The 12,525-nt window shown below is 33.3% G+C and overlaps 1 protein-coding gene across 1 annotated transcript; it reads left to right on the forward strand.

Annotated features, from left to right (window-relative positions):
* The first annotated feature begins 4,898 nt into the window (after positions 1-4,898).
* LOC108489924 (uncharacterized) lies at positions 4,899-11,964 on the forward strand. The gene is made up of 8 exons (XM_017794672.2): positions 4,899-5,119; positions 5,883-5,920; positions 9,497-9,559; positions 9,680-9,763; positions 9,867-9,901; positions 10,304-10,389; positions 11,318-11,383; positions 11,778-11,964. Exons 1-8 carry the CDS (start codon positions 5,053-5,055, stop codon positions 11,810-11,812), a joined length of 474 nt encoding a protein of 157 aa, XP_017650161.1. The 5' UTR covers positions 4,899-5,052; the 3' UTR covers positions 11,813-11,964.
* The last annotated feature ends 561 nt before the right edge of the window (positions 11,965-12,525 follow it).

A 12,525-nucleotide genomic window follows, 5' to 3' on the forward strand; every position in this document is an offset into this window, starting at 1 on the left:
GTGAGTGTACTACTTGAGATGACCATCAAAAATTCAATGATTCAACAAATATAACATTCAATATGATATGGGGTATAAGAGATGGAATATGAATATAGCATGATGAGTTCATCAATGCATACTGGTACATTTGTGACTAACATGTTTGGTTGAATGTATGTGATTAGGCAATTTTCCAAATTGATGAAAATTATGTGTTTGTGTGGATTAAATGTTAAATATGAATGGTAAGCTTCATTATTGTTATACGGGCTTACTAAGCATGAAATGCTTACTAGGTTTATTTTTCCCTGTTTTATAGTGCTCAAATCTCGTGAAGGTCGGGGATCGATCGGAGAAATCATCACACTATCTACTCGTTGTTTTGGTATAAATGATAAACTTGTTTTGTTAATGGCATGTATAGGCTAACTTAATCAAATAATGGCTTGTGAATGATGAATAAAACTTAGCCATTGGAATGGCTAATGATCTATGTTTTGGTATGTGATTTGGTTAAAATATAACATTAACATAAATTGGTAAGTATGGTTACCTATACATGTACAATATGTAAATTATGTAAAGGTGAGTATATAAACATGTTTGTGTGATGTATTTCATCAAATTGAATGATGGAAATTGGCTTGAGTTATGCTTGATTTGGTTGGAAATTATTTGTAAATGTTGGTGCAGGAAAATGGTAAGATTTAGGTGAGGAATGAGGCTAGGAAATGGCTTTATTTCGTCCACACGAGTAGACACATGGGTGTGTTTCCAGACCGTATGTGACACACGGCCAATCCCATGGGCGTGTAGTTAGGCCGTGTGTCCCCTGCATCTTAAATTTTCAAAACAGAATGCCCAAGATTTTGCACACGGCAGAGACACAGGCATGTGTCTCAGCCATGTGGATGACACGGGCTTGGATGCTGGCGTGCGATACAACCATGTGAAAACTGCACCTATTTTTTGAAAATTAAATTAATCACACGGCCTAGCACACGGGCATGTGGCTTGGCAGTGTGTGCAAGTCAGAAAGCACCTTAGGCGAGACACGGCCTGAAGCCGACCATGTCTAAGGGTCACACGGGCGTGTCCCTAGACCACATGGGCGTGTCTCAAGACCACATGAGCATGTACCTATGTCACACGGGCGTGTGAGCCCTGTACTTGAAGAAAATTTTAAAATTTCTCGAAAAATTCTTAGAGGTCCCGAATTAGTCCCAATTCGTTTCTAATGTTTAAATTGGGCCTCGATGGTCTATTAAAGGGACATCATGATTAATTTCGGACATGAATAGTATTTTGACCTGATTTATCTAAAAATGTTTTGTAATATCTAGTAATGCTCTGAAACCCTATTTTGGTGACGGATACGGGTTAGGGGTGTTACACCTATGGCATGCCATCTATATCCAACTCAGCCCGATACAGTTAATAGGGTTTAATTTCACATTTCAAATACAACCAATATCCAATTCTCATATTTGTACATGTATGCATTTATTTCAAATAATCAATACATTCATAATGTATGTACCAATTCAATCCATTTCAATCAACTATCAAAATGCCAAATACTCACCTCACACACTTACCAAATGCCTTAAATCAAATTACAATAATTGACAACTAGGTTCGGATTTATAGAAATACAAACTGTGGATTCCGAGCTATTTAACGTCGATTTTATCCTTCCCCTTTTTAGTTGAGGATTCTGGTATAATGTTAGCTACGAAATTAAAACAATTAAAATACATCAATATAACACAATTTAATTTCACATTGAATATTTCAATTTTACTCAATATTTGCTTAAATTCTAACTTAGTCCCTAAATTGAGACTAATTTTTATTCTTTATATTTAATTCTATATTCTCATACAAATTTCACTTTAAACTAAATTTAACTCCCTATTTTCAATTAAACCCTAAATTTCAAATTTTTACAATTTAGTCCATACCGCTCAAAATTTAAAATTTATTCTACAATTTAATCCTTTTTATTTCTAGCTTAAAATCTATCAATTTAATCCCTAATACTAAAACTATTCAATATTAACAACATTTAAAATATTAATAATTGCTAAAATTTCAATATGGTTCGGCTAGTACTAAACACCTAAATTCCAAAATATAAAATTTACAAGAAAATAGACTAAATTAACTAACCAATTGAAGTTTGAACCCTAAAAGTACCTAGGTCGTGCGTTAACCCTAATTCTCTTCTTTCTTTTCTTTCTCAAACTTTTGCATGTCTTTCTAATTCTTTTCTTTATTCTTTCTTTTATTATTATTACTTTTATCATTATTATAATCTTTATATACATATATATATTAATTCCATTTTATAATTCATAATATATAACATATATAAATATAAATACCCCATTAATGCCGTCCACTACTCAATATAAAGGTATAATTACCACTTTAATCTCTCAATTGATTTTTAATCTATAATTCAACTTTTACTCTATACGTGGTTTAGTCCCTATAGTATAATAACTTTTAATTCATGTAAATTTAATTAACCAAAACCTAATTAACTACACAACTAACTTCGTAAATATTTATAATAAATATTTACGAGTCTATTTACGAGAACGGAGTCCAGGGAATGTACTTTCTGACACTCCTGACTATAAGGTCGTTACAGTATCTATCACGATAAACATGTACATTATAAACATATTTGATACTTGTTAGTTCTCTATTTGCATTTGCGACGAGATTTATGTATTGGAGGAAGTGTGAGTAGTTTGATTATCTGTCATATCTGGTGGCACAGCCACAACTATTTCTATATATGACGATAATTCGCCTATTGATTTGGAAGGTAAGCTGCAAATATTCTGAAAAGTGTCATACCGACACTTAGTGGTGTGTAGGGTTGGATGGGTGTTTTATACCCCATCTAGTGTGTTGGAATGGTCGGAATTGGTGTGTAGCGGATGGGGATAGGATTATATTTATGCGTATGTACTGCTCTGATATGTTTTATTTATGATGTTTTTGTCTGGCTAATTTCTGTTGTTAAAAAATTGTATGTTACACACCGAGTTTAAAAAAACTCACTTTTTGGTTGTCTGACACTTTCAAGTAACCCTTAGACTTAGGCGGATTGATGTGATGGGAGCTCAGTTTTAATAATTTGGTATATTTGATTTAATTAAATTTGGAATTAAGGTGTTTTGTAAATTTTGGATTGTTTGGACACTTGGGACTGTTTTGGTTTTGAACTTTATTTTTTTTTTCCGTTTAAAATTGTTTAGACCATTTTTACTAATGACATTCGGTTTCATATGAAGCAATGAATTTTTAAAACAACAAATGGTGTGTTTCAAAATCTAATGCATTAAGAATTCCACTGTAAACTTATACGTTTTAAAAAGTGTAAACAAATAACATTTCACAAAAACAGAAAATTAAGACGTGTTTTCAAAAAAGTTGGATTTTCATGTAACAAAAGCTAACGATGCCTTTTCAAAATCAACGAATTTTGGGTTTTTAAACGAACTTGTAGTAACATCACCAAATCTAGCCATAGCATCTAGGTTGGGTTTGAGGTGTTACATTTATTGGTATCAGAACCACTTGCCATGCCTCTTGAGTGATGCTAGGGTAAAGCTCAGTAAGAATGTTGAGTCCTTAAGGGAGATGATTGTAACACCCTCGGCGAATCCCACATTGACAAAACATGAAAGAGACCTGGACTATATAAAAGGATAGCAACACTTAAGTGGTAAGAGGCCTTTGGGGGGTGTATGGGCACTCCCAAGAACAAAGCTGTAAGGGCCATGTGCGCCCAAAGTGGACAATACCTTACCAGGTTGGGTGTTCACTATGACAATTTTAATTGATCATAGTTGCTCTAGTAATGAATGTGGCTTTCCGTAACTTGAACTCGATGATCAAGTCAGGTATAGGATGTTACATTTTCAAAACAATCAATTGCGCCTTTCAAACTTTTTGCACCCAATTGAGTCATTGAACTAACAAAACTGGCCAAATAGGCCTTTTGGTTAATGTTGACCATTAGTATTTAATGACAACACAAACATGGCTGTTAATAGACACAACATCAGCAAAAAATATCATAAAATTATTTTTAAAATAAGTACAGAATAAATCTAGACAAATGGTTATTTAGGTTCATTTGATTAAGGACAACTATTTGTCCAAATACATTTTAGAATTAGAAGACACATAAAAAATGATTAAAATCATTAAAATTATAAAAAAATATTAGAAATTAATTAATCATAAGATTTTATAAAATTTATAAATATAATTTATTATTTTTATATTTTAAATCAAAAATTAATATCAACAATTTATATTATAAAATCAAGCTTAATTTTTTTATACTTTTCCTCTCATTTTAATTTTCACAATTTATATTAGTTAAATAATTTAATCAAAATGAGAAGAATAATTTTTATGAAATTTTATAAAATTAATTTATTTTTATAACTTTTATAGTTTTATTTAATTTCTAATAATATTTATAAATTAATTTTTAAATTATTTTATGAATTTTAATAAATTATTATTTATAAATTTTATAAACTTTCGTGGTTTTTAATTAATTTCTATTACTTTTAAGAACTTTAATAAAATTTTATGGTTTTTGTAATTCCGAATGAATAGATATGTGTCTAGATTTAAATGAACATGGACAATCAGTTATTCAAATTCATTATGTACTTATTTTAAAATAATTTTAAATATTTTTCTACCTGGCATTACTGTATCAATGTTGCTCTTAAATACTAACAATCAACATTTGCCAAGGAATAATTAGTCTGTTTTATTAATTGAAGCTCAATTTACAAAAAGTTCAAAAAGATTTAATTGATTTTTTAAAATAATTCAAGAGCTAATTATGTCAATAAACCTTTTTAAAACTTTTTAAACTGTAGAATAAGAATCTAATTCTTGAGAGGCATAAATTTATGTACTTAAGAAACAAATCTCCCGTCACAGGCCTCAGGTCTCACGTTCACCTTCTGCTGCTTCTTCATTTCTGTTTTTAATCAGAAAATATATATTAAAATTAAAATTAAAATGGGAAGAGGAAAATTCAAGGGCAAGCCCACCGGTCACCGCCACTTCTCCACTCCTGAAGAGCTCCGTACGTACTCTGCCTCTTTCCTTTTCTACGTATTTATATACTTTTTTAATTAATTCCTTTGCATGTACTTATTTCATCCGTTTTGTTATACACTTTTTCTGGTATTCGATCTAACCTAGCTTTCAGCTTCTGGATCAGTAGCTCTAGCGTATTGATTTTTCTGTTTTGTGTGTGTATGTGATTGAGAAATTTTAGTTCCTAAATAGAGAAAATAGGGAAATTTTTACTTAAAAATTTTTCTACTTTCAAACTTAAGTTTTGGGTTTTAATGAACTTAGATATGACTCTGAAATTTCAAGGATGAATTGTTAGATTCGAAACTTTTTGGGTATTTTTTTAATTCGTTTGCATGTGATGTACTTATGCGTATTTCTATTCGGTTTTAAAAGGTATCTGATCTAACCAAGCTTTCAACTGTTGGATTGGTAGTTCTATCGTATTGAATTTTATCTTTCTTTCTTTTTTTTGGTACTTTAAATTTCAAATTTTATATTTTTAAACTTAAGTCTTAGTTTTGAAGAAACTTAGATATGATTCTGCAGTAAGTGGATGAACTGTTAGATTCCATTTTTTTTCTTTCTTTGTATGTTTAAATACTTTTGTTTCTTTTAACCAGTGCAGCTAAAAATTTGAGCTTTGAGTCAAATTGAGATACCAGGAAAAAAAAAATTTAATTCTTTGCGGTTTTCTTAAGTGGTTTTATAACTTTTTATCATTAATCTCACTTTGTTTTTGTTTTGTTCTAATGTTTTAATGGTTTCAGGTGCTGGTACCTCTGCTCGTCCCCGTACTTTTAAGAAGGTAAGATTTTTATGCTAATTTTAATTCATTTGTGATTATAGATTTGGAGAATAAAATATATACGGTGAAATTAGTTTTTGATTGTTATTAGTTAACGTTCTTTTATGGAAATCTGTTGTTATTATCATGTATTGTTGCTATATATTGCCCGAAAAGAAGTGATTATTTATCTTGAGAGTGATTTTTGTGAAGAAGAAAACACTACAAAGTTTGAAAAACCAAAATCGATGCTTTGTTTGAACTTTTGCCAAGTTATGTTCGGTCCCTTTTCTTGTAAGGTAGATGATGGGTTGAATGTTGTAGTTTTCTTGGGTTTTGGCTGTTTGGGTTATTTCTTATCATCTTTGTTATTACTTATTTTGACGGGAATGTTAGTTTGGATTGGACTTTATTTGTTTGGAGGTCTATCTTTCGGTTATCACATTTAGATGCTTGGAATGGTGAAAAAAAATTGAATTTGGCTTATATGTGTAAAACTATAGCTACGAACTGTCAAAGCTGTTTGGCAGCTAGGAAACTAACCGAGAAAGCAAGAAAGTAGAAGCAGCATACTGGAAAACAATAATGTCATCACAGAAACGTAGGTGAGGAACTAGAAGGTTTAGGTAAAGAAGCTGAGACGAGAGATGCATGAGAGCTGTTGGAAAATGAAGAAGTGGTCACAGAGGAAGACAACGGTGGAAAAACAAGCAAAGTAGAGGAAGTATGTGAGGGTTTAGAGGAAGGGAGTGATACAGACTTGGAAGCAGTTTTGAAAGGAAACACATGTTCATGAAATGTAACATGACAAGATTCGTAGACTTTTCTAGTACTATCACAACAACGATAGCCTTTGTGTAGTGAGGAATAACCAAGAAAAATACATGGGGTGGATCTACACTGTAACTTATTAGCATTTTAAGGTTTGACGTTAGGAAAGCAAAGACAACCAAAAACTCCAAGGAAAGAACAGTTAGGTTTGAAACTAAACAGCTTTTCATAGGGTGACATATTTCCTAAGGGAAGAGAAGGCAACCTGTTTTTAAAGATACTGCATTGCTAAATGCATCATTCCAATAAGTCAGAGGCATGAAAGCATGAGCAAGCATAGGGACAGATAAGTCAATTTTGTTTATCAACAATCTGCCTGTGCTTTCATTCAACCAGTCCATTTTGTTCAGAGGTATAGGGACAGGTAAGTCGATGAGAAATACCATGTAGTGCCAAGTAAGACTTTAAAGCTTGAAACTCTCCTCCCCCATCTGTTTGAGGAGTGTTAAGCTTACAGCCAGAAGCCTTTCCACTTGTCTTTGAAACTGAACAAACATGGATGGCACTTCCGGTTTCTTCTTCAAAAAATACACCCTAGTGTATCAAGTGCAGGCATCAGTAAAAGCAACATGATAAGAGAACCCATTGGAAGGAACTGGAGCTGGTCCCCACACATCAGCAGCTACCAACTGAAGAGGGGCAGTGTACGCAGACATAGACTGTGAAAAAGACAATTTATGTTCTTTTCCCAAATGAAATGCAACACACACAAAGTTATCTTTATTGGATTGAAAAAAAACATTACAGTGATGCAATGCATTCACAAGTGTAGCAGAACAAGTATGGCATAATCTGGAATGCCACACATCTAAAGGAACAACTTTCTCAACTACACAACATTCAGCTGAAATGGAAGAAACAGAAGCCTTAACAGAACCATATAGATGCCATCTGTAAAGCCTATTATGTACCTATCCATGGAGAAGAATGTCTCTGGTTCTCAAATTGCAAACCTGACAGTGAGTGGGAAGAAATTCAAACAACTGATTGTTCTTCGTGAACTTGGACATGGATAACAGATTCTTGGTTATGCCAAGAACAAACAACAAAGAACGCATATGTAGTGGTGTAGAACGAGTAAGCAAAGATGATTGCCCAACATGCATAACAGGTATAGCATTGCCATTACAAACATAGACCTTACGGACCACTTATGATGCACTATTGCCTATTGAGGCAGTTGAATGTGTGAGATAATGTGTTGCGCTAGAATCAGGGTACCAAGCATTGTCCCCAACAACTTCAGGTGTAGCAGTAGGCTTGAGGACTGGGAACTAGAGCAGGAGAACTCACAAGCAACTTAGAACTTGCACCAAATGGAATGGGCCAAGTAGGAGAAGGGCCTGGAGAAAAAGACCAAACACCTTGTGAACTTGCAACAGGTGACGAATTAAAAACAAGCATTGGAGGCTTGAACAAGGGCATCCAAGATTGCACTTGAGGCCCAACACCAAAATTACACATATTTGCCTTGGGTGGTCTGTATGTTGTGCTTTTATATGAGGCATCGAAATGATAATAACAGTGGTCAATGAGATGACCTGTTTTGCCACAAAGTTGACACTGAATTCGAGAACCTGAAGATCTTCCACGCCCTTGACCTCGAAACGAACCGAAGCCAGAAATGGACCTCGACTGTAATAACAGACTCAAAATCTGAAGAACGCCCATTAAGAATCGCTGTAACGTGCTCATGCTCACTAATAACCTCACCACAGCTAGCATACTTTCACAATAGGCCTTGATCTTCATCAAGAACTTTTTCATGGAGAGATCACCTTTTTGTTGAGAATGCAAAGCACGTCTAGAGAACATTAACCTAGAAGTAATCTTACTACCATAGATACTAGCAAGAGTACTCCGGATCTGAACAGTAGAGTCCATACCAATTAGATGCGAGAGTACATCTTGATTAACAGTAGACAAGAGCCAAGAGGCAAGGGCATTGCCCTGCTGCTCAAACCTCTCAAAATCAGGATTCTCCTTCGTCACCCCAGCCACATCCTTAGTGAACTGTGGAGGAGGAAGAATGGAGACATTAAGAAAATTCTGAAGCTTGTGAATCTTGAGAGCAAACAGTACTTGTTGCCACAAGTAATTAGAATTCTCAATGTTAATCTTCTTGGTGGAAAAGAGCTGACATTCAAAAACTCCATTGGTGGAAGAAGCAGGAGGTATCATAGGTGCAATGACCGAGACAGATGAAGGGATAGTGGGAAGAGCCATGGAACCCACAGTCAAGTAGAGAATCAAATCCGTGAGGAAAAACAGAAGCTCTGATACCATGAAGCTATAGCTACAAACTGTCAAAGCTGTTTGGCAACTAGGAAACTAGCTAAGAAAGCAAGAAAAAAGAAGCAGCATACTGGAAAACAATAATGTGATTTCTTATTATTTGATCAGAGATTAGCCCAGCTTTATATACACTGATCGTAGTTGATAACTAAATAACTGTAGCTAAACAAACATAACTAATCTGTTAACCAATCTAAGTTGAGTTGCTTAATACTCTAATAATATGGACGTGATAAATGGATAAGAATTCATTAATATTGGCGATAAGTTTGATAATAGCTATTTTCTTTTCTTTTTCATGCTTTGTAATCAATTGTGTCGAGTGTTTAATTGAAAATTTTTAGTTTATTTTCTTGAATATATTAGCTTAGTTCCTATGCTTCTCTTTCTTCACTTTATTGATGTGCATGTGTGTGTTTTTTGTACTTAATTTTACTTGGTAGATGAGATGGTATATTATCTTCATTCTAGGAAGAAGCCGAAGTGGAGAAAGAAGAAGAAGAGTCTGAAGAGGAAGTAGAAGAAGAGCCCGAGGTCATTACATTTTGCCCTTTCTTGGTCGAATGTAAATGGCATTCGTTCCATTTGCAATAATTGCTTATTGTCCTATTTACCTTTTATATTTGTTGTTTGATATTGGTGCTGACATGACAGAAACGAAAGGGTACTCAAGGGCTTATTGAGATTGAGAATCCAAATTTGGCCAAACAAAAGAATGTCAAAGCTAAAGATGTTGATGTAAGTTCAACAAATGCTCCTCTGCTGTACGAAGACTGTACTTAATCATAGATAAATATATGAATTTATAACTCAATTGATAATTTGAAAATTTATGTTCCAGATGGGAAGAACAACTGAACTATCAAGGCGTGAAAGGTTTGTAATTCTCTTTATTAATCAAATTTGACTGATCACTGCTTTATCATGTCCAACTGGCACAAACTTTTGATTGCTTAAGTACTTCATCTGCAGCCGGATATTTTGTAGAATATGATCCTAGTTGGAAAAGGGGCAGGATATGATTAAATATTTTTCCATGTTATTTCAACTTGAGTAGAAGCCTTTTCATCATTTTTATTGAAACTGCTGTTGATTATTTGCTTCAAGATATGTTCTTGCTTTTGAATCTTCATCTTTCCAAGATACCCATATACTTTTTATGACTTTTTGTTTGCCATGGTGGTTTATATATTAAAGAATGTAATTTTATATTCAAATTACTTATTTCCTTTGAGACCAACTTAGATTCTGCTCTTATTGTACTATTAATGACTGTAGGGAGGAAATAGAAAAGCAAAAAGCACATGAACAATATATGAAGCTGCAGGAACAAGGGAAAACTGAACAAGCAAGAAAAGATTTAGGTAACTAATGGATATGATTCCCGAATTGTTTTGTCTCTAGTATCAGGTTTAAACTGTAGTGTAACCCTAATTGAATGTTTATTAAGTTGCCAAGGGCTTAGCCCTGGAAAATATCATTATACTTAAACAAGGCTTTTTATGTCCTTTCAGTGGGACTGGTTTGCTTCTTTGTGGTTAACTGAATTTGAAATGTATAGCTAAGGTTGAAATTATGTTCATTCATAGGCTCTGAAGATGAAAATAATGATAACAATAACTCATCTCCTTTTGAGTTATTATAGTAGTGCCATATGTTATGCATAAACCATCCTCAATATAGGTGTGACACAAATGATAAAATGTTTTACCTAAAGCATCAATAGAAGATCATTGTCCATGTTATAAATATTATATGGAGCATCAAGGTACTGATGAAATACTTGATTGCTAAGGGGAGTACATATATATAACTTGATTTCTCTTGCTGTCTACTCTTATATTTGTGGTCATAAAATATGACAGGAATCTATGGGAAAAGATTTGTGAGAAATATATACTCTTTTACTTGGATGTTCTTTTTAAAATGGTTTCCTCCTGCCATAAGTGCTATTCTCAGGTAGTAAAATGAATATAACTTAATTATATTTTGTTAACAATGATGGGAAGTTGAACCGAACAAAAACTGAGGAAGTCTCGTATAGGTGAGGTGCAAAACTGCATATGTTTTCTTTACCACAGCAATCTAGATCAGTCTTTCGGTGTTTAGAAGTAAGAGGTAGAGAGATGAATTATGCCGGTTTTCATGTATAAAATACGAATGAGTTGGTTTTTCTGATTTGGTGGAGAGCTTTATATCAGCATAATATCAAGTTATCACCTTGCCGTCAACTCCTCTGTTTCTATTTCCTTCCCTATTTTCTGATGTTTGCATTTATGTATTTTATTGCAGAGCGCTTAGCCCTGATACGACAACAAAGGGCAGAAGCTGCTAAGAAGAGAGAGGAAGAGAAGGCTGGTATGGTTCCCATCGCTATTATCTCGCCTTTATATTATAATGCATGCATTTCCTAATGCTCCCTCTCTGGTTAGTTAATTATTACTGCAACATTTCTGATATTAGAGAATTGGTATAAGATTCTACATTGCTTGAACTTAGATGTAAGTGTTGGATACGGAGATGTGTCTGACACAGGTATGTTCATTTTTGCTAAATTTTTTTTGAAGGCCGACATGGAGAGTCATATCGATATCCATGTCTAAATGTGTCATACATGATTATTTGACACAAGAAAAACAAAGAGCCGGAGCAACATTAGATTAGATATGGAATCTAAAATCAGAGTGACCTGCTTTATAGGCGTATTGCAATTTCATTTGAAAGCTGATAATATTTCTATTTGTTCATACAGCGAGAGAACAGAAGAAAACTGAAGCTCGCAAATAATCCAGGTTGAGAAAAATCTGTGATCAGTTTCTCTCTTTATCTTCTATATTGACTTCTGCATCTGTATACTTGAGCTCTTATCCCATAAAAAAAAAAGAGTTTGGAATCTGATTGTTGGATATTCTAAAACATAAATATATACTTTTGCATCATCTCAAGTTACTTGCATGCTTGTCCTTCTTGTTTCTAGTGCATTATTACCATTGAAACATAGTGAATATGTAAAGCAAGGGCATAGTTTAGGAAGTGTGAGTAGAGTTCAAAACTCAAATGCTAATTTCCATGTTCAAGCAGAGCAGTATTTGGTTGGATGGAAGGAATACTCATTCCATGGAGTAGCCAATTCTTACCTTATCACACCTTTGCCTGTGATAACCATTCGGCTTTGAAATTTTAACTAATGTTTATTTTATTTTATTTTTTCAAAATTAAACTAAATTTTTTTTACAAAATTAAACTAAATCTATACTATTATTTAAGCTTCCGACTGTATTGGTGTCACGGGTCAATTGGGTACTAACTTGGTTAGGAGAAATTATTTTGATGCCCTTTTGTATTTAAAATAGAAAATAAGTTGTATTATTTGAGAATGTTTTTTTGTTTAAAAAAAGCAAAAATTATTCACATGGTGAGATTTAAACTTACGTCAATTACTCTATCGATGTTTTTTTTATATATAGCTTTTATATATAGCTTTTATATGCATACAAGCT

This window comes from Gossypium arboreum, chromosome 5 (genome assembly GCF_025698485.1).
Source record: "Gossypium arboreum isolate Shixiya-1 chromosome 5, ASM2569848v2, whole genome shotgun sequence".
In the NCBI taxonomy this organism is placed as follows: Eukaryota; Viridiplantae; Streptophyta; class Magnoliopsida; order Malvales; family Malvaceae; genus Gossypium; species Gossypium arboreum.